General features: G+C 40.7%; 1 protein-coding gene across 1 annotated transcript in view; it reads right to left on the reverse strand.

Annotated features, from left to right (window-relative positions):
- The window catches only part of HS6ST3 (heparan sulfate 6-O-sulfotransferase 3), a 727298-nt gene extending 715672 nt beyond the window's left edge, over nucleotides 1-11626 (reverse strand). The window contains exon 1 of the mRNA XM_080659670.1: nucleotides 10902-11626. Coding sequence (XP_080515796.1) covers nucleotides 10902-11623 — 722 coding nt within the window. The 5' untranslated portion in view covers nucleotides 11624-11626. The remainder of the gene's footprint in view (nucleotides 1-10901) is intronic.
- Between the last annotated feature and the right edge of the window lie 12279 nt (nucleotides 11627-23905).

Genomic DNA, 23905 nt, shown 5'->3' on the forward strand with positions numbered 1-23905 from the left:
CTCAGATATTTCCCACTCCTCTGAAGTAATTGCATGGACGACTGCCAAAACAGCATTAGTAAACAATACATTCAGAGCATTATTACAGATAGTAAGGAATGACCATCCCCAATAAACCCAATAAAAGAGAATTTTGGATTTAAGAATTAACTTGAAAAAGGAAACATATACATACCTGGAAAAATAAATACACATACAGTTTTAAAATACAAATTAATATCTTGCAAGAATCAATGCATTTAGTTACCAGCAGTTGTCTGGTTACACGATGTCTCTATACAGCATTTCAAATGACTCCCCTTTGCCTGCTTCCCATCTCACAGCACTCACTAGTAAGTTAACTTGTCCATGTATCATTAGTAATTCATGACTTATTTGTGAAAGTGCAGGGACAGCACTACTACAGACCTAATACAATGAATATCTTATTAGGAAGAAATTAACAAATGAATTGTTGCCAATCAATAGGTGCTGAAAAGAAAATTACAATGATAGTAAAGCCTAAATAATTTATACACAATATTGATTTTTTCATTATATTAATTATTCTTTATAGCACACCTAAAGAACTTTGAGAATAAAACTTTCCAAGCAAAAAAAAAAAATTATCTTCAGTGGTGTTGTAGGCTTAAGTCTGAATTTAAAAGGCAAATAATAGGGCCATGATCGTTGACAAATATTTTTAGATTAAAAATGTATCAGAAAATAAATTTGACACCTCCAGAATACCTAAGTTCCTTCATGTTGTCCAATGTTTTTATACATAAAATGTTTGCTATTTATCAATAGACCTATTGATTGAAATGTTTGTTAATGGGAATATTAGAATTAAAACTGTCTGTTAACCCACCTCTTTCATTGCATATACAAAAGGCACAATGACAAACTCAATAAAGCTCTGTCGGAAAGAAAACCTTCTCTGACACCTCTCCCAGATTCTTTAAGTGAACTGGACTTAAATCCAGTTGAATGGAGTACAGGTTCCTTACAGCTAATAATTTTCACAGCCAGCAGAAAACAATTCCTGATGCAATTTTACCATGGCAAGTAACTTTCATAGAGGCAAGGACACGAAGGTGATCCTCGGGTTTACAGCCCATCGCTGACTCTAGCCATGTCACAAAAAGAGAGGATTGTGTGCAAAGGCTGTGAGGGGGGAGGGGATGGGAGCAGGGATGGGGAGGACAGCTGAAAGTTTGTATGCTCTTCATGGGTGATGTTCCCAGCAAGTCAAATCCCCTCTGATGCCTGGGAGAAATGAACTTAACACATATGTACCAATCCCAATAGATGTACTTGGTATAGATGATGCACTGAATATTGTTTTGTCATCTACAAATACATATGTTGAATTGTTTTGCTCATGGCATTTTGACTCTTGGAATTAAAGCAGTTATTGATAGTCCTTGTATCAAGTTCCCTGTGCCAAGCCTCCTCAGATATCAACTTTATTTAACTACTAGAAGCCCGATGCACAAAAATTCGTGCAAGAGTAGGCCTTCCTTCCCCCGGCTGCCGCCGGCACCTCTCTGGCACCCGGGACCAGGGCTGGCTTCCCTCGGGCCTCAGCTTCATCAGGAAGGACATCCGGAAGATGTCCAATCTAATTAGCATATTACCCTTTTATTATTATAGATTTTTCAGTATCTAATGTTACAAGATTCCAGATTCATAATGCTTTGCACTGAGAGTTGCTTGTATGTATACTTTCAAGCATCTCATATCTCCCCTATACTAAATATGGAAATAGTGTTTCAAAAGTCATTTAAAACTAAAAATATTAGAATTGTTTCAAATGTAGTACAATGCCTTTTCTTTCTCACCTTTTACCTTCAGAGACTTAAAGCTGCAAACATATTACTCTTAATTTTCTAAATGTTCTTGGAATAAAATCCAGCTACAGAAAGCATCTTATTTTCTAAATATGCTTTTGCAAATTACAGCCAGTTTTGCAAACTATTTTGTCATGCTTTAACTAATATTGTTATATAATTTCAAATTCATAAAATACTATACACAGATGTAATATAAAATGTGTACTGTATACTATGCATCATAATACAGTTCTAACTGCCCAAATCTGTCACTATTACCAGCTGACTCTGGGGTACTTACATGACAAAACACCCAAATTTAGCATTATTTTTATTACTCAGCAAAAAGTCCCTTGTCAGTGGTGACTGTTCCTGAGCTGAGTGTCCTGTTGCATTCACCTTTCTTTAGGTGGAGACTTAAAAGTCCATACAGAAAACATGTGGTACAGATATTAAAAGAAAAGGTATGCCTCATTTGTAGAACTGAACGAGGCATCCATAAATGAATTAGAAGAAATTTCAAACTATTTTAAGGCACTGTGCTAGTTATTCTCCATTTCTGTCCTCCATTTTCCATCTTTCTCTGCCTTGTTGTTGGCATGGAATGTATCAAGTAGCTCTCTTGTCCTTTAGTTTCCAGATGGATTCAGCCAATGAAAGACAATAGAAAGAGATGGATGGATAGGAGGTGAAAGTGTCAAGAAAGTCCCTCCCCTACCCCTTCCTCTGTGCCTCAGTTCTATATTTCCGGCAGTAGCTGCTTTCTACAAACAGCTCCTATGGGGAAGCCCTTCCTACCATGGAGACTGTAGCTCCTGTCAGGCTCCAGCAGACAGTGGATGCTGACAACATGGTTCTCTCCCTCTGTCTCTTAAGCCCAGGGAGGTTAATTGTCTCCCCTTATTCCTAGTTGTGAAATAGCTCAGGTCCAATGTTTGTGCCTTTACCCCATCCATACCTCTGTAACTAGTCCCTTTGCAATACCTGATTGTGCCTCTGTTTACTGTCAAGATGCTGACTAATACATAGCAACCTGATACTGAAAAATAATGTATAAGTAAATAAAAGAGCATTAGCAGCATTTATATACACCAGCCCTCTGAGTCAGATAGCCTCCTAGATAGTTGATTACTTACCATAAATGTACTAATGAGACAAACACTGCACACAAGATAAATTTCTGACCTCAACTTTTATTATTACCTTCTTTCTGATTCAGTTCTTTTAGGATTTCATTCTTCACCTTGACTACTTTTGTCCTTCTTCTCTCCCTCCTCTGTAGCATCCTTCTAATTTACACTCCGCATTCACTGTCTGTTCTCTCTTCCATGGTATGTCACCTTGTTTTTTACTATACTATACTGATCTTACCTTGAAATTTACACACACAGGTTAATTTACTGCATATCTATCTGTAAAGTCATGTTTACTCATCTTTCTATGTATATGTTTTCATTTTTGAAGTAGACATATAAAATTCTACAAATTCCTAATTAAGGCACACAAAATATGGAAACTACCATCCAGGTTTACAGTCAGATATCCATAACCTTGAATTCTTTGGGAGAAATACTCTGTAAAATCTAACAAATAAATATGGAGGACATCAAGGTGGTTAGCATTTCTACCCTCTTATGTTTATAAAGAAACTAGAGGGCATGAGCAACCATGAACATACCGTGTTAAATGCAAGATTCTGGCAACAAATGACACAATACTTATCAATAAAAGCATGGTAAGATATTAATCATAGCAATGAACTACAAATATTTATGTGCCCACAGGCAACCAATTCAATTTCACTGCAGGATTGCTTCACTTATTAATTTAATTGTATGTGTTTTTAAACATGTTTGTTACTGTTTCATTAATTTTCCATAAGATAAAATATAATGATATGCTGAAGAAAAGAAAGACAACAAGTTTCCATTCAATAATATGCATTAAGTGTCCATTGAGTATTCATGGTATCTTAAGAATTAACATTTGTTTTTATCATTCATGGTTTTAAAAGTTTAAAAATTCACTTCTGCATCATTCAGGATGAAAAATTCCAGATTCAAAAAGTATAGTACAGGTTTATCTATCATTTTATTTTTACACAAAACAGCATGAACATATATAAGATTAGTCCAATGAGAAAATAATAGCTAACTCTTCTATGTGTCAGGTTCTGTGGCACTGAACATGAAATAGTACTATTCCTCCCATTTTGCAGAGAAGGAAACTGAAGTATGAAGCAGGGAACTGATTTGTTCAGGGTTAAATGACAGTAAGTGGTTGAGCCAGATTAAACTCTAGCTAGTTCGACTTTACAGTCCATGCTCTTAAACATTACCCTAATTAGATTCACAAATTGAGCATCACTACAATTTTCAGTGGTTGATAAGTTTGTCATTGATTTCTTCCAATTTCTTGTGAGGACTTTTTTCCTAACTCAGGGTCTCTCCCGTTGCTCTCCAATATCACAATCTCTAGCCACAACTACCTCGACAATCTAATTTAGACCAATAGTGATCCAGAGTCTACATTTATACTTTTTCATCCTCCCATCCTACTTCAAAGTTCCCATGCTCTCCGTTTAGGCTATTTTTTCCAAAGTGAAAATGAATGATGAGATTAGCCTTCCCAAGAGGCAAGTCTATAAATTTCTGATTTGTAACAACATTTTCAAATGATCCAACAAGCCCTGGTCTCTATGCTTACTTTTACTCCTGTTCTAGAGAATCGGGAGAGTTGATATCTTGTTAATTATGGAAGACAACTATAAAAGATTTGTACCTGAAATAAGAGAGTCATGATACAAAGCTTTTAATAATTCCATCTTTAAAACCACCATCTTGTCAAGTTATGCTGATGTTCTTACAAGGTAATCTAGAGCATCTTCTATAGGTCAGTCTCTGTCCTGGGAACTTACATATGTTTTACTGAGCAACTATATTTGCTGGAGGAAGATATAAACCAATAATACTATCTAAGTTAAATGTTTAGTAGACTTTCCAACAGATAGTTAAATTCTTAGCTATACTTAAAATAAAATTATTATCAGGCAATTAATATCAACAGAGAATATATACATGATATCCATAATTTAACAAACTCAAAAACAAGATAAATGATTACTACAAAATACTAATTTGGGTTCCCCATTTAATTGTTTTCATACTAAACCTATTTCTTGGCCCAATAATTAATTTATTTCATGACTCTTAAAATCACATTAGGATTTGCCAGTCTCAATTAAACCTGTTTAATTCATTATCAAGCATAAATAACTTTCAAATGACATAAGCCTCTGATTGTCCTTAGTCAAAATGAGATGATAATAATTAGCTTTGGGGAATAATAATGTAAGAGTCTAAGATAAAGCAAATCTACATTGTTAGTGGTTAAATTTACCTGCCTTCCAATTATCACATAAACATTCATATTTCTCTAAAATCAACCCTTTCAAAAATTCCAAGGTAACCAGCAAGAAAAAGGCAGAAAAATAAACCACCTATTACATTTACCACCCTCACTCTTATTTCCACAATTCAAAAAACTAAATGGGTTTAATTCAACCTCCTTCTGATTTACAGCAAATATTGGTGGTTTGAACCAGAAGCAATACATTAAGAGAACATGTAAATGGATATGGAATATAGACAGCACAATCTCCTATCTCCTTAGTTTCTATACCGCACACAAATCTGATGGTGAAAATTAACTTTCTTTGCAGTTCAACATTTCTAATTAGAAGAGACATAAAAAAGATTATGCTTTCAAAAGCAGTATGGGCCATAATATTCTAGATTGTCTTTGAAACAGAGCTCTGTGGCCACCTTGTATATTTTAGCTTGCTGTCTAAAGGAAAAGCAATAACCAGATGATGTTTCAAAGTGGTTATGGTTTTTTGTGGCAAGTTGTGTTATATTTTCTCATCTTACCTTTTTACACTTATTATTAAGCATACATACTAGTACACAGGGCCTATTTATTGCTCTTGGCCCTGAATGTATAAAACAGTCTATGTGCTATCAGACTGTGCTTGGCCCAAATTTCCTTGGTAGAAATATTGACAAATGCTTGAAAACTGTTTAGTTCACTTATAATCCTGTTTGTTTGTTTTGTTTGTTTGTTTGTTTGTTTGTTTTATTTTGTTTTGTTTGCCTGGGACAGGAAAGGGGAGGAGGAAGATACCCTTAGATTAGAATGCAAGCCTTAAAATAAAAGGCCATATGTTGGCCCAGGAAGGATTTCCTTTCACAACATCAGTAGTTAATCATCCATGTCTAAAGTTTTCACTGCTATGGAGCACGCCACTTCACAAAAGAGTTCATTCTCATTTTAGACAGTTACAAATTGTATAAAGTTCTTTCTTACTCTGAGTTGAAATCCTTATCCCATCACTCCTATCTCACTTATGCTAGTTCTGTCCTTTGGAGAAGTATTAAACAAGTCTCCTTCATCTTCCACATCTTCCTCCATTGAGCATTTAATGACAACTTTTATGTCTCTTTATTTTTCCCATCTCCTTATTAAATATTATCAGTTCCTTCGATTACTCCTCATATGATATGGTTCCCAGATGCTACAAATAAATAAGAGCTGTAGCTTGACTTAAAATTTATTCTGTATGCCCTAGCCAGTGTGGTTCAGTTGGTAGGAGCATCATCCCATACACCAAAAGGTGTCTGTCTCTCTCTCTCTCTCTCTCTCTCTCTCTCTCTCTCTCTCTCTCTCTCTCTCATCCTAAATAGAATATAAAATGCAAAGAAGAGAACTGAAGTTTCATTTATTTACACCTATAATTGACACAATTGGAAGGACTGTCTAGAAGTTAAGAACCCAATGGTTCATCCAGGAGCCATGTCTATGCTATTCTTGTGATTACACACACACACACACACACACACACACACACACACACTCACCTACATCAGTCATGGGGTGGATCTGTGATACAAGGTCAACCTCATCTCGCTGGTCAATTGATTTGCTTCAAATGAATAGTCACAAGTTCCAACCTGGACTATAAAGAGTCATTCCCCAAGACTGCAAGCTGAAACTCAAAGACCTGCTTCCCTCTAAGCTTGTGGAGTTATTAGATATGATAGCCATTTACCCATTTCGTAGAATAAGCCAATTGACAGAATGAGGTCCATATGCAGAAGAATGTGAGGAGAAAGACTTCAAATCTCCAGTTCCAGTCATTCTTGAAACCAACTCTACCCCTACCTTTCCTATTGCCTCGTTTAAGCCAATAATTCCCCCTGACTGAACCAAGTTTGCATTAGAGTTGTACCATTTGCAGCACAGAGGGTCCTATCTAATACAATATTCATACGGTTCAAACTACTCTAATAGGACCAACACAATGCAGGTCATAAAAGAGAAAAATTGCCATTCCACCCTACAAAAGGTTTGGATGGAATCTCTTTCCAGCATTATTTAAGAATTAGAGTGATACTCACTTACCAAAGAAGATTAAGGTCTATTTTCCTTAAAAGCCTAAGCTCAAAGGGTTGACATTGTTTGTCCAAAACTGTATTCCTAGAACTTCAGAGTGCCTGGCACATAGTAGGTGAATAAGACACTCTCCACTATACTTTTCACAGTAAACAGTAGGCAAAACATTGAATATAACTTACTAAAATGAAGACATGAGTGCCCTGGAAAAAAACATATCATTTCACATCCTTAAGATTAGATTACCAACTCTCCATATAAATAGTAGGACAAGAATATCTCTCCAGTCTTCTTTAGCCATAAAATGTTATGATTCTATCCATACTCAACAATGCTAAAGAAGAGTTTTCAAAAGTCCTAGGTATGCTTAGGGGGAAAACATACTGTAACAAAGAAATATGTAATTGGAGAGAAAAAAGCAAAAGAATATATATAATGGGAAGCAATCATCAGTGATATGATAAAAGAGGTCTTCAGGTATGCCATCTTCCTATTAGTTTCCGTTCTTGTTCTAACCAATTTTGGTGGTCAGAAATGCCCTTGGTGCTGGATCCAAACTACCAGCCACCAAGCCTTTCTTCTTCCTGGGCCTTATGCATCTCCCTTTAGAGTTGGCTTCTCACCTCTCACCTCCTCTCACCATTCCAGACAGTGTTTCTTGTCACCAACAGAAGATATACTCAATTATATTGTTTCCCATCTTGTCCCCTGCAATGGCTGATGCCCAAATGTCCATAATTTTCCATTTATTTCTGGTGTTTTGAACTTAGGATTCTGTCTCAATATACACAATCATAAAATGGCATCTCTATAAATTACTGGGGACCATTTACACTAAGCAGCTCTAAGGAACTGACCTCATATCCTTCTAGGGAAAATGCTCTTATTATAGTTAACAACTAATGTCTAAGTATTACTATATACTTGCATATTAAGAATTTTATACCAGCATATTATACTATTAATATAAGTTAAGCACTTTGAATGCATTTTCTCACTTAGTTTTCATAACACCTCTGTGATAGAAGTACTAATAGCTACCTATGTTTAAAGATGAAGAATCTGAGGCTCAGAAATAATAAATTACTTCTGGTTGTACAGCTAGTAAGCACAGGAGCCATATCCATCTGAATCCAGAATTCTTGATCTGACCAATTACATGACTCACAAAAGCACTGATCCCTATGGGAAATTGGGAATGGGGTGCCCAAGATGGGTACCAAAAGCAAAGAGACTAGGAAACAAAAATCACCGTGCTCTACTTCTCGATTTGGCTTTGAGTCAGCTCTATTTGAAGAAGAACCTTGTTCCCATTATGTAGCAATAGATTATCTGCCATTTTGCATTGTGGAAATATACCCTCCGTTATCCAGGCTAATCTAGTTGAGTGTAGAATGTCGTACACAGACATTCCAATGACAGACAACTAATTCAATCTTCTGTGTGAGGAAGATGCTACTGAACATCTCTTCAATTTTTTTTCTCCATAGCTTTTGATGCAAGGAACCTCACATATTCCTTCCTACAGCATCTAGAGAAGAAAAGTAATTTAGAGTACCAGAAAAGGGAGAGAAAGAAAAAGAAGAAAGATTATAAGAAGTGCTACTCCCCCCCCAAAAAAAAATTAGAATTAAAAAATAAGTGAATCAGTGCAGGGTGATTATCTGGTAACTTGAGAATCAGGAAGAAATGAATGTTTGTGGCCCATTGCTAAACAAAGAAAAGCATTGGACTGTGCATTAGAAACCATATGTTCAAATAGTCAAGGTGGAATTTTCCTACATCACAGAGGAGAGAGGTATTGAGTATTTCCTTTAAAAGTGAGACCTTATTGCTATAATCTATGCTGGGTCTGTAGCAGCAGCATCATTTCACCATTAAGCAAAAATCCCATTATTTTTAGATTCCATAATCTCTAATTCCTCCAAAATCTTAAACCTATTCACTAAGACTTATATACATCAGTACAAAATAATGTTGATACCTACTGAAGGGCCATTAGACATTTCTATGTGATAATCAAAGTCTCTAGTTTGAGTGAAATGGAAGCTGGGAATCAGACTATCAAACTCTTTGGGGTTATTCAGGAATTAATACATAAAAGTCTAAGTCCAAAAAGTACAACTTTGGGTAAAACACAGCAGAGATTCCCTCTCACTGAAATAATAGTTTTGTTTGTTAGGCTTAAAATTGGCTTAAACTAAAATATAGGGGCAGGATCTAAAATACTACACAATTAGAAATATTTAAAAGTAAAATATCCATAAAACATACTAAGGAAGTCTAATGCCTTCATTCCAAGTCATAACTATTTTTTATTCTCACCAATTTCCATTAAACAGGGAAAGGAGCAGGGAGGAGAGAAAGCATTTGAAAAACTGCCAGAGTAAAAAATCCCATAATGAAATTTTGCTCATTCTTGGAGAAATGAAGTAGAATTAGATGCTTCAGTGGTGGTGAATTCTAGAATCTGGGTAGCTGCCAGTAAATGAAGCTTTTCCATAATGTCAAATGCAAAAGCTATCTGATATCAACATATTGAGCTTGAGTTTTTAAATTCCTATTTCCTTACACCAAATTGTTTGAAACCTTTGAGATAAAAACTTCAATAAACTAGTGTTCCAAGCTTTTAATATTTCAGTCCCTTGAGCAAGCATGTCAGATTAATCTTCAAATTGCAATGGGCAGAAAGAACATTCAACCAAATTCTTAAACCCATGCCTCTCTCAAAGGATGTTAATAATGTAAGCAGTTTCATTGGCTATTAAGATGTCAAACTTTCCTAATTCTCAGCAGTATCACTATTTAAAGGGGGAGGGGGGGAGGGGGAGGCCAATCTATCCTGAAAGGAAGGGATTTTACTTACTATATATTTGTATCCACTTAGCATTTAGCACATTGCCAGGCACACGGTAGGCATTTAACGAATACTTTTTGAATGAGTTGATGGATTGGCCTGGGGGAAAGTGGAAATCTTGCTGAGAACAGCATTAAAAATCCTGGCATTGCTCAGCAACAAAAACCATTTCCAGAATTAGGGTTATCAAGGTAGGAGCAGGAATATGAACATATATCTTCCAAGTGTCATCAAGAGGATTGTTTCCTGAGCTGGCGAGCAGCCACCTAAGAGCCACTTACAGAGGAATTAGGCTCCTCTTCAGCCTCACCATGCCTGGAAAACTCCTGCCCTGCCTCTCTACCCTCGACTTCTCTGTCATTTACTGGGTTTGGGTTTCCACTCACAGAAGTTAAGTACAAGATTCTACCTCGCTGATCTAACTCAGGCCTCCTGGCCATACCAAGATTTTCCAAGCATTGCTCAGAGGGACGCCACAGCATGCTAGGCACGAGGAAGGAGACACACAAATGGCTCAGGACACATTTGAAGGTGAAAGGGGGAGAGGGAAGCAAAGAGGGTGAAGGCGGGGGACGGGGGTGGGGGGGGGCCGACTTCAAGACCAAGGAACCATCTAGAGGTTTCTTATCCCCCTCCCAAAGCCTCTGCCCCCACCGCTGAGAGACGCTGGGGGAACTACCAGCCCAGCCCGCCCAGACAGCGCAGGGCGGCCAGTGGTCGGGATTGGGGAGAGAAGGGCGGGGAGGTGGCAGGAAGCCCGACGGAGCAGGGGACGGTACCTGGTGTGGCTGTGGTTGCGGGGAAAGTCTTTTTTCTCCATGATGGCCGGCACACAGTTGGTGAGCTCCGTCCAGTCGGCGTGCAGCCCGCAGCTCCAGCCCGTGGAGAAGCGGGAAAAGAGCCAGGTCTCCTTCTTGCCGGGCCGGTGGCAGGTGCACTTCTTCTGGCCCGCTTTACAGCTGCACGGCTGCTCCAGCCGGATGTTCTTCACCAGGTGCCGGCCGAACGTGGTGCCCCCGGTCTTCTGGATGTGCAGGAACACGATCACGTCGCGCCCTTTGATGTTGAAGTCCACGAAGCGGGTCAGGTCCTTCAGGGTGAAGTTGAAGCGCGGCACGAACCGAGGCAGAGAGCCATTGTCGGGGGCCTCAGGGTCCGGCTCCTCTTCCTCCTCGCCCTCCTCCTCCTCCGCCTCCTCCTCCTCCTCCGGGTCCCCTGGCTCGTCGTCGTCGTCTTCGGGCGCCACGGCCCCCCGAAGCCCCTCGGGCGGCCCCCGAGGTGGCGGGGGCAGCTGAGGACGCCGCTCCCCATCTTCGAGCGGCACCTGCGTTCGGCGGGCAGGACCCGGGGCGGAGGGCTGGCCGGCCTCCCCCGCGCGGGGCTGCTCCCCGAAGTTGGCGCAGGAGCTGGTGCAGGAGGGGGACACGTACTGGTACATGATGACCACGAAGAGGAGAGTGAGCACGGGCGTCAGCAGCCACTTGTTGAACCTTTCATCCATGGTCCCGTCTCAGGCCGGTAGGCACAGCGGCGGCGGCAGCGGCGCGGACCGGCGTCCGCTCGGAAGTTTCGGGGACTCAGGGGCGCGGCTCCGAGCCCGCCTCTCCTCCATGCCCCCGACGCCGAGGCGAGCGGCTGGCGGGCGGCCCCGCGGCACTTCGGCACTCGAGACTGACGGAGCCGGGCCTTCGGACCGAGCGGGTAGGCGGGCGCCGGAGAGTGCGGCGACGGCGGCGGCGTGGAGCGCCCTGCGCTCCCGGGAGCGCCCGGCTCCGCCCGCTTCTTGCTCCCGCCGGGGCGCGGGGCGCGCTCTCAGGCGACTCGGGGCATCCCGCCGCCCGCGCTCGGGCACTCGGGCTCTCAGGCGCAGGGTAGAGCGGCTCCGGTCCTGGACCTGCCCCGGGCAGCCGGGCAGCCGGGCAGCTGCGGCCGCGAGCGCGGGGGCTGCATGAGGCTCGCCAGGGCGCGGGCCAAGGGCGAAGGCGCGGCCGGGCCCCGCCGCCACGGCCGGCCGCGGGCACCGAGCTCTGCACGCGCGCGGGCGCCTCTGCCCTCAGATCGCGAGGCGCGGGAGCCGCGAGGGCGGACAGCGACCGCCGCAAGTTTGCAGAGGAGCCCCCGCCGTGGCTGCAGGCGAGGCGCCCGTGCAGAGCCGCCTCTCCGGGAGAGTAGTACTGCTGCTCCGGGTCGGTCTGCCCGGGCGCGGGCACGCAGACACACTCGCACACACTGGCTGGCACCGCCACAACCCGCCAGCCGGAGTGACAGGAGCCCTGCTACCCGCAGCAAAAACCTGCCCAAGGTACGGAGCATGCGCCGAAGCTCCCCCAGCCCCGGAGGAGTTTCCAGGGGAGGAGTCCGCTGCTCCGCGGGGCTCGAGGTGGCAGCTGGCGCCGGGAATCCCTTCTGCCTCGAGGGAGGAGAGATTTGGGAGAAAGGCAAAGGCGGAGCCAGGAGAGGCCCTGGAGGAGAGAGTGGCTGCTCTCTCAATATGAATATGGAGAGAAATCTGGCCGGCCTATCGACAAGAATAACACCTGCACACCGCTGGGTGGATTCTCCTAAACAGGACTTCACAAGAGTAGGCTAGTCCCTTGTCAGCAGAGGAAATTGCCTCCAGACAGCTTTTAATTTCTACCCAAAACATTCTAATTGGTGCTCAAGTTTTTTCCTTAACTACAAACTTGGTGTGTCCAACTCTACAACTTTATTCAACCAGCATCCAGTCATGGTGAGACGCCATTGTCCATTAGGTGTCTACGGTGAATCAACCAGGCTCTGTGTTCAACACTGGGTTCATTTCTTCCAGCCCAGACAGCCCTTCCCACAACCAGGCAGTACTTACAGAATAAGAGGTGCTGAGGGGTCACCTGCTAAAATTCATCCTACTAATACACGTTGAGGTACTAAATATGCAAGACTCACCCCTTCCCCCCAATGTGGACGATAAGGCCTACACTTACCTGTATTTCTTAACATAAATTAGCTCTTTTTTAAAAAAAAAACTTTATTTTTTTCAAACATCTAAATTTTGCATTTACCGGAGAACCAAATCTTTATATAATAACTATTTCTGTATTTCAGATAATGGATGTTTGTACCATCAATTGGAATAAATTCCTGGTCTTGTTTGATCCAAGTGGAGAGTATCAGTGTATTGAAGACCAAGACAATGCAGTTTTATCCCCTGGCCCATATTATCATGTCCCTCCTGGCTACCCTGCCAGTCCCCAGTCAACCACACCTGGCATTCCATGCCTTCATATCAGCCAACTTTCCCACCTGGCCTCCTTATAGATCTATGAGGTACTTGTCTCTTCCTGAGTCACTGTGCTGATCTCTTTCATTTGTTAGACTGTCCCCTTGGCAACCATCACTTAAGATCCAGATCTGTTTCAGGGATACTAAGGCTTGCCCATAGGAGGTTATTTTTCATTTTCTAGGCAGGTGGGGGTTCACCTTAACAAAGCTTCCCTCCTCTGCTTCCTTTCCTCTTTTCAACTCTTCAGCCACAAACAGTGCCCTTCCTGATACTGTATGACCTATATTAGTAAGAAAGGTGTGAGGTAAGATGAATCCGCTTCTTTAAAGCTTACTAGATTCTTTTCCTTTCATTTAAAGTTTAAAATCCTTTTAATGGCATCCCACTACTCTCCCAAGCAAGAAATTGAAATAGAACCAAAACCCCGATAAAACCCAACAATTATTCCCTGAATGCATCTAGTTAATGATGTCCTTATTTTGAAATACATACATTTGCTTTAGCAAAGTAAAAATTTATCACATTTTCAGATTACTTTATTTGAAAAGTTCCTCATGTTTTATAAAATCACTTGCTATCACATGGATAAATATAACCTTGTTAGCTACACAAATGTATAACCTGAGTGCTAGTGGCAATTTGTATAGTGGAAAGCACTTTCCTAGCCATTATCTCATCTGCTCCTCAGAACAACACTCTAAGGCGATCGGAGGAGCATAATATCCCATTTCAGAGATTATAAAACTGAACCAAGGAAAGCTAGGTGAAAGCAGAGCCAGGACTAGAAACCACTAATATCCCTGAAATACATTCAAATCACCTTTGAAAAAATCCAATGAACATCAACAACAGAGCCCATAATTTCCTCTCTCCCTCTCAAGACCTTTTGAGTCAAGAGACAGGAAGAGGCAAAGGAATTGCAATAGAACAATTGAATTATTTTGCCTCTTCCTCAGGCTTTAAGGCAAAGCTGAGCAATCTCCACACCCTGAAGTATTTTGGACCTAGTCAGAGAGTTCCCAGATAAAGGAGAAAGACAATACAATTTAACAGGATTATATCATTGCTAAAAGAAATTATTTAGGAGAATTTCAGAAGAAAGCATTATAATAAACAAATACAACAGCTATGTTGCTAACAAAATATGTTTCCATAAATAAGTGTACCTTTAACCCTCTTCAAAAAACATTATCCTAGAACCGTGGTTGGCAAACTGTGGCTCGCGAGCCACATGCTGCTCTTTGGCCCCTTGAGTGTGGCTCTTCCACAAAACACCACGGCCTGGGCGAGTCTATTTTGAAGAAGTGGCATTAGAAGAAGTTTAAGTTTTAAAAATTTGGCTCTCAAAAGAAATTTCAATCGTTGTACTGTTGATATTTGGCTCTGTTGACTAATGAGTTTGCCGACCACTGTCCTAGAAGATCTCTTTTTGCTTTCAGTAAAATACCCAAGGAGGCACCAACATTTCCCTGGGGTAACCACAAGGAAAACAATGCATGGAATCAAGCAATGACACAGTTAATTCAGGCATGGAACCAAGTATTCGTTTTTAATGATGGGTAATGGTGGTGTGAACACTGTCCCAGGAGTGGCCTCCCTATCACAGTTGTGAAACTTGGTGTGAAACTAATCAGAGCTCTTAAATCATGCAAATAAGCAGGCTTTCTTATCTACAATGGCAGACCTCACATTCAGGTGAAAATAAATAGAAATTTTCTAAAATTGAATGCTCTCCAGGTGAAAAGGAAAAACATATTTGCATTCAGCCTACTATAGTTACTCCATGATGACACCAGCTGGCAATTGTTTCTGGCTAACAGATTGCAGCTACTACGATTCCTACACAAATTATTAAAATAATAAAAATAATGTTTTCAAAGAGCTTCCTTCCACTTCCTTTGCCAGTCTAGCAATGAGCTTAACACTAACAGTGAAGCAGTTTGTTCACCTAATTTTATGCCTTAATAAGCTTTACTACAATTATTTTCTTGCCTGATTCTCTCTCTGCCTTAACTTTAGCACTCTTCCTCCCTGTTCTTCTCAAATATTCTCAAACCCGTTAACAACATTGCACTCCTCTGGGATTCAAACTTTTGATTAGAACAGTCCCCATTTAATCAAGTTCAATTGGGAGATAAAATTGCATCTCAACTTCTCCATTTTCCCTTTGGTGCCAGAAACTGCCTCTGAGATTGTTGAGGAAACCCTGGAGAGATTAACAATCCAAATGATCACAAAGAATAGTTTTAGATTCCCTAGATTTGCACACAGTAATATAGAGGTATGAATGCCCTTCAATACAAATGAAAAACAAAATAGATTATGTAAGTGATTGGCAGTGTGAATCTCTCCTTCAAGAATACAAAGTGCTCTTATACACGGAAATGACTTTTTTCATTTTTGTAAACAAACCAAAAAAAAAAAAAAAAAAAGCCCCTGGGGTAAGCAGTTTTGCAAATAACCAGAAAAGCAATGGCTTTCTTTTTCCTGAGGAAGTTTAGCAGAGTTTGTATAGGCAAGGCAAACTGCAGAAAGAATGTGATACATACTGAATATGTTCCAGTTCACTACATGATTGTAACTTTGGGGCAACCATAACCCTACATACTGCTTTCCTTGAAGTTCTATTTATATTAACGTTTATTCTTTGCTTTATTGTATAACAGTCTTCATTCACCATAGGTAGCTGCCTATGAATGATGAATGGAAACTATACTACCTGTATGCATAATGTATTCATTAACTTATAGTATAAGCAGATACAATAAGCTTTTCATAGTAGATATTCACTGATTTCTTCAACAAGAGCTTGTCAAGCATTTACTCTATATCAGGTGCAGTTCTGAGTGCTTTGTTTATACAACATTAAACAAGACCAATAAGGACCTTTCCATCATATATATCTTACATTCCAACAATGGAAAAATAAATGATGAATCAATAACCAAGATTCATTCATTTAATCCACAGATATATGTATTGAGTCCCTATTATGTTATCAGTTATTTTTAGGTACTTGGAATACTTTAGTGAACAATAAAGACAATATTTTTTTCCCCTCAAAAGTTAAATGCCAGCAACATAAAATTGTTGGGCCTGTGGGCCATGGTAGAAATGGGTAGTCACTAAAGGATTTAAACAGTTTTAAAGGAGTCATTTTGACTGCTTTGTTGAGAATGGACTGTAAGAGAGCAACCATAGAATGGGAAAACCAGTTAAGTGGTTATTCTGTAATCAAGTGAGAGATGATAATGACTCAGACCAAGACAAGGTGGTAGTAGAGAAGGCAGTGGAAAGTGGTCAGAGTGCCCGCATTTTCAAGACAGAGCCATCAGCGCATTTCCTGATGGGATGAATGTGGGGTATAAGAGGAAGGGGAGCCAAAAATGATGCCAAGGTTTGGGGCCTATACAACTGGAAATATGGAGTTACCATCAATTGGGATATCAATGGAGACCATTCCAAGTGCTATCAGGTAAATAAGGAGGGTCATATGACAAAGAATAAATGACAGGGGTGGTGAGAAGGAAGCAGTCAGAAAAGACTTGTTATGCAGAGGCAAAGGGGATGAGCTATGAAGGATTGGAATGAATGAACCAGCAGTATCAAACATCCTGGAGAAGAGCTTTCTAAGCAGAACAAGTACAAAAGTCTGGAGTGGGAAAGACCTTGGCAGGCTCAAGGTAGAGAAAGGATGTGGTAGTTGGGGCCAGATCATTCAGAGCCATGATAAGAGGTGCAAAGTAACCACTGGGGAGTTTTAATCAAGGAAAAGTTATGATGAATTGATATGAAAAGCTCACTCATATCCATGAAGAATAGATTAGCATTAGGAAGAAAGAAAGCAGAGAAACCAGTTAGGAGGCTAGTGCAGTTTTCCAGGCAACACATGGCAGGGAGGGGCTTGGGCAAGGATGAGTGGAGAAAATAATTTACAGTCATGAGTCCACAAACAATATGGACTGATGTAACTTCCTTTGTTTTCTAACTAGAGGCCCGGTGCACGAAATTTGTGCACTGGGCGGAGCAGGGGGGGGGGGGGGGGCGGTTCCTCAGCCCAGCCTGAACCCTCTTGCAATCCAGGACCGCTCGAGGGATGTTTAGGCCCAATCCCACCCTGCGGCAGTCGGATATCCCTCTTGCAATCCTGGACCGCCTGATCGCCCCTAACCCCTCTGCCTGCCTGCTTCATTGCCCCTAACCCTTCTGCCTGCCTGCCTGACCACCCCTAACCACTCTGTCTGCCTGCCTGATTGCCTCTAACTGCCTCTGCCTTGGCCCTCACTCGCCGAGGCTTCGTTCGGAAGGCCGTCCAGAATGACATCTGGAAGGTTGTTCGGCTGTCCAGTCTCATTAGCATATTACACTTTTATTATTATATACATAGAAACATCAATGATGAGAGAGCATCATCAATTGGCTGCCTCCTGTATGCCCCCTACTGGGGATTGAGCCTGCACCTGGGTATGTGCCCTGACCAGGAATTGAACCGTGACCTTCCGGTTTCATGGGTAAATGCTCAACCAACTGAGCAACACTGGCTGAGCAAAAGTTTACCTTTAAGTTTCTATTCCCCGAGGAAAGAGAAAAATGAAAAGTATCCAACTTAACTCAGTCACTTCTTAGTTAACCTCTGTCTCTTTGGGGTAGATGTTCAAGTTCGTCTCCCCTCCCTTTTCTCATTGTCTTTCTCTAGGGTGATCTAAACTAAGGGAGCTTATGTAGCATCTTTGCTTTGGCTGAAGGAGATGTGGTCTATGGGAGTTTCCTTTTCTCACAGAGCTCCCCCCAGTATGCAGTTAGGCTCAGCTGAACTCAGGTTACATCTTGATTTCTGCTGGTTCTTCTGCCATTTTATAACCTCAGCCATTATGTCCACATGATCTGCATCTTATTCAATTGAACTGTGCCTTTTTTTGTCTGCCAGCCCTTTAAGCTCTTCTATGGCCTTTCTCAGGGGCATGTTTGCAACTAAATCAGTATCTCAAACCTATCAGCCCCAGCATTTGCTTTTGTTGAACAAATATTTTGAAATAGCCCTTTTTATAATCCCAAGTTAAATGGGATAGATAATGGTACCTACCTACACACAAACTTTTGCAAAAAATTAATATAATGCCCTAATTGTAATGTAAAGAAGTTATAGAAAGAAAGTACTAATAATAAAATACTGTGAATTTCAACATGTAAATATTCATACCTGACTACAGCAGATAACATAAAGTAGTGAAATGTTTGTCTCTTAAATATCTTGTTTGAATAAAAGAGAAGTTCACAAGCCATCCCTTTCAAGAAGAAATTGAAAGAGCAGAGGTGTTAGTGGATACTAGAATTAAAATAATGGTAGGATAAGTAAGAATAGACCTGACTTACAAATATACCTATGATAAGAAAAAAAAAGAGGTGAATAACCTTGAATGAAGCAGAGATGACAAAGTACAGATTTTTGGAGGGAGGAAAACAGGAAACATGATTCTCATAAATTAGCTAGGTCTTCTTTTTAAATGTCAGGTCAAAATACTTCTCTTTGATATATCTCAAAAAAATTTCTATCTTGAAATTCCACTACACATGGAGGCTAACCCAATTTATGAAAATAAAATACTTGAAAGTCACATGGAGGCAAGACATTTCTATCATTGCAACCAGCAAATAAATGCCAGTCAAGATGCCTCATTTTTGTGAGAAGCCCAAATATACCCTAGGCATTGATACCACTCCTGCTGAGAATCTAGTAACTTCCTTTCTTTTCCACCAGTCAAAATAAATCCATTTGGGGGAGATAAAAAGGCCAAACCAGTACATTTTTCCTTACTCAGTCAGATTTTGGTTCTTGACAGGTAAAGTCATATTTTAGAATTCTTTTTCTTTAATGATATCTACTTTTTGTCTTTAAAAAGTCTGGTTTTGTATTTGAAAACAAGACTTTCAGACATTAATTACCCAAGGTCACATAGCTAATAAATGACAGTACTTGGATTTGAGCAAGGTGGTCTAATTCAGAGATGGAGAGAAGTGCTTGATTCAGGATAGATGATGGAAGCCAAATCAATAGGACTTGCTGAAAGATTGGATGAAGAGGAGTTAACAAGGGATGACTGAATGAAAGATGATTCTGAGGTTTATCATTTGAACTACTGGAGGGCTGACAGTTCTATTTACTGAAAAGGGGTAACATGAGAGAGAAACCAGTCGGGAGGCTGGGGTTCAGGGGGAGTGAATTCTGAGTTCTGCTTTGGATAAGTTAAGTATAAAATACTAATGAGAAAGCCAAATGGGGATATCAAATATATAGCTGATTATAGTATCTTGAGCTCAAATATGGGAGGACAGAAGATGAAATTGTGGTGCTTTTAATAAAAAGATAACACAGCAGTGAATGCTCTATAAATAGTTGTTGAAAAAAAATATGTAAAAGACTAAGTAAGCAATTAATATGGTCCATGAGAGAAATGAGACACAAACAAAAAGAATGACAGTAGAATCAAAGAGAAGAAATTTGAAATACATTCCAGAGATGGAATGGCATCTAGTGACTAAGTATGAAGGGGGGAAATTGAGGATGACTCAAAGTATCCTAGCTTAGAAAGCTACCTGGATGGTAATGCCATTAATATGGGAGGAAAAAACAGAAAAAGGATTGGGAGGAAAAAAAATCAATGCAGATAATTATTCGTTCTCTCAGCAAATTAAAATGTTTGCGTTTTTCAAATGGATTTGAGCTTCAAAACATTTACATTTCATTTTAAGGAAGCAGGCTTTAAAAATATACTTTCATTTTTCTACAGCAAGACAGATAACCTTAGTTTAATTATTAGCTTTGGAAATAAAATCCTAGGTAACAGTATATTTTGGAAGACTATTTTCTCTTTTTTTAATGTTTCATAGGGTAAATCATTTTGCAATGCTCCTCTTTTCTACATTGGCAATGAGTTTTATCCCCCCTCTTTCAATCTCTCTTTCTCTCTCTCTCTCTCTCAATATCTCTCACTCTCTGTCTAAGATAGATAGATAGATAGATAGATAGATAGATAGATAGATAGATAGACAGATGATAGACATCTATACATCTTGTGGACAAAAAAGGGGGGGTTCTATGGAAAGTAACCTCATAAATTCCTAACTGGATAGGTCATGGGGGTGGTCATGCCCCAGGCATATAATTTCTTTACTAAAAGGTTTATCTTTGCCCTAACTGGTTTGGCTCAGTGGATAGAGCGTCGGCCTGTGGACTGAAGGGTCCCAGGTTCGATTCCGGTCAAGGGCATGTACCTGGGTTGCGGGCACATCCCCAGTGGGGGGCGTGCAGGAGGCAGCTGATCGATGTCTCTCTCTCATCAATGTTTCTAACTCTCTATCCCTCTCTCTTCCTCTCTGTAAAAAATCAATAAAATATATTTTTTTAAAAAAAAGGTTTATCTTTGCCTTAAGCAAGCCCTGTCCAATGTTTCTGTGCCTCTAGGTTAACACACCTTTGAAATGTTCCCTTTCGGGCCTCCCAAGAGAACCATAACCTTAACTATCCTATGATCCCATCCCTGAGTTGATTTCTCCCACCACCAGGTGATCTTCCTTACCTCCCTTCCTTAATTTCAAATACATAGAAGAAGCTGCAAAACTGTTATTCTTTGAGACATTTGAGATCTTTCTTCAGGCATATTTCATCAGTTTGGCTCAAATAACCTCTCATAAAGTTTCTCTACAGGTTTGGATATTTCTTCCTTTGATAATCTCTATCTCTATCTATATGTATCACAAGAAATCAAGTATCTAAAATGTGCTCTAAAAAATATTGTAGATGGCTGTTCTTTGCTCCATTAGAATGACATTTTCCAGAAACACAGATGACCTGAATGTTCTCTGAGGACAGAATTTAAGGAAGACTCTTTTTAAAGCACTTAGCCCAGTGCTTTACACTTTATAGGCATCTTAATAAATGTTCTTTGAATAAGTTAAGAAATAACTATGCTCTCCTTTTCAACTGCTATATGGGTTTCCACAAACTCCCTTAACAGGTGCCTAGTCTCAAACCCCTGATACTTCTTGCTCATGTCTTATTTAAAGTGAAGTGAGCAATGACTCCTTTGACAAATCATTCAATTGTGTTCCTACTACTGGTAACATTCATTTTAGTATGACCTTTCCCACCATTTTAACTGATGTTCCTAGGATCTGATGAATTGTACTACACAAAAGCAAAATTCTATTATCCTATCTAATAAAAGAGTAATATGCAAATTGACCATCACTCCAACACACAAGATGGCTGCCCCCATGTGGCCAAAGATGGCTGCCCCCATGAGGACACAAGATGGCTGCCACAAGATGGCCAGCAGGGGAGGGCAGTTGGGAGGGACCAGGCCTGGAAGGGAGGGCAGTTAGGGGTGATCAAGCCTGCAGGGGAGGGCAGTTAGGGGCAATTAGGGGCAATCAGGCTGGCATGGGAGTGGTTAGGGGGTGATCAGGCTGGCAGGCAGAAGCAGTTAGGAGCAATTAGGAAGGCAGGCAGGCGAGCAGTTGGGAGCCAGCAGTCCTGGATTGTGAGAGGGATGTCCGACTGCCCGTTTAGGCCCAATCCTACCAGGATCCCACATTGGAGAGGGTGCAGGCTGGGCTGAGGGACACACCCTCCCGTGCACAAATTTCATGCACCAGGCCTCTAGTATATACATATACTTTATTTTTTTTTATTTTTTTTATTTTCTTTTAATTTTTTTTTACATTTTTTAAATTGTTTGAAGTATTAAAAATAGTAGTACATATGTCTCTTTTTTTCCCCCATTGACCTCCCCCCACCCTCCCCTTCCCCACAGTACATGCCTTTACCTGCCCCCCCCCCCCACCAGTGTCTTTTATCCATTGGTTATGCTTATATGCATGCGTACAAGTCCTTCGGTTGATCTCTTACAGCCCCCCTTCCCCCCAAAACCTCCTCTGCCTTCCCACTGTAGTTTGACAGTCTGTTCAGTGCTTCTTTGCTTCTGTATCTATTTTTCCCCCTTTTCTTTCCTTTAAAAAATCTTGCCTCTGCAGACTAGAAATAGACATATAATAACAAAAAATGTTTGAGTCCCAATTTCCATGTCCAACAGTTCTGATTCCCCGTTTCAATGTCAAACAGTTCCTTATGTGTACATGTCAGCAATGATGTCTGGATGGTGGGCACATGGTGGCAATGCAGGTCCGACCCTCTCTGGTTTGGTCCTAGGCAAGTGCTGCGTCGCACAGCTTCTGACTGCTAGCGTGGCAAGGCGTCGTCAGCATCTCCCATCTCTGGACTGTTCCTCCTCTTGTCTTCGTGGTTGGAGCAGACCTGTCAATTCCTCTCTGTTGCAGGAATCCACATGGTCTTGGAGTTGTTTTCTGAAAATATACAAACATATTCTCGACCAAAAGTTAATAAAGGAATCTTTTCTATATAATTGATTTGGGATCCTTTTTATTTTTGCCCAAACGATTTTCCTTTGTCTTATTTAGACACCATGTGCGTTTTGCTGTTAGCATTACAAATAGAAATTAATTTTGTAAAGTAAAAATTTTCTAGATGTAATTTACTTATAGGATATTTTTCCTTACATGATATTACCCTACTATCCCCCCTTTTTTGATTAATGGAGGCTTTTGTAAATTTTATAATGCAGTCTTGATACCTTTAAATTTTAATTTTTTGCACAAAAATATGACTGCTTTAGTTTTATTGCATGTTCAGGAATTTTACCATGAGATGAACTACCAATAGAAATTTTAGTTAACACTTTAGGAACAGCTTTATATATATAGATAGATAGATAGATAGATAGATAGATAGATAGATAGATGTGTGTGTATATATATATATATATATATATATATATATATATATATACACACACACACACACACACTAGAGGACCGTTGCATGAAGATTCGTGCAATAGGCCTTCCTTCCCCTGGCTGCCGGCACCAGTTTTCCTCCAGCATCCAGGACCCAGGCCTTCGCTCCGGCTGCAGCTGAGAAGCCAAGCCTCTTCAGACTTCAGTCTTCGCTTGGGCCACAGCCTTCAGTCTTTGCTCTGCGCCTGCATATGCAAATTAACCCGCCATCTTTGTTGGGTTAATTTGCATGCTCACTCCTGATTGGCTGGTGGGCGTTGTGGAGGTACAGTCAATTTGCATCTTTCTCTTTTATTAGTGTTGATACTTATATATTCATTTGTCAAAAAGACTGGTCACCTTGGAAGCATATTGGCTATTGGGAAAAATTATGTTTGTTACCTTCTAATGGTTATTAATATAGAATCTTATTATTTCAAAACACTTTTTAAAAAAATATCTCTTTATTGATTTCAGAGAGAAAGAGAGAGAGATAGAAACATGATGAGAGAGAGAATCATTGATTGGCTGCCTCCTGCACACCCCCTACTGGGGATTGAGCCCACAGCCTGGGCATATGCCCTTGGCCGGAATCGAACCTGGGACCCTTCAGTCCGCAGGCCGATGCTCTATCCACTGAGCCAAACCAGCTAGAGCTATTTCAAAGCT

The sequence above is a fragment of the Plecotus auritus genome (genome assembly GCF_963455305.1).
Source record: "Plecotus auritus genome assembly, chromosome: 3".
Classification (NCBI taxonomy): Eukaryota; Metazoa; Chordata; class Mammalia; order Chiroptera; family Vespertilionidae; genus Plecotus; species Plecotus auritus.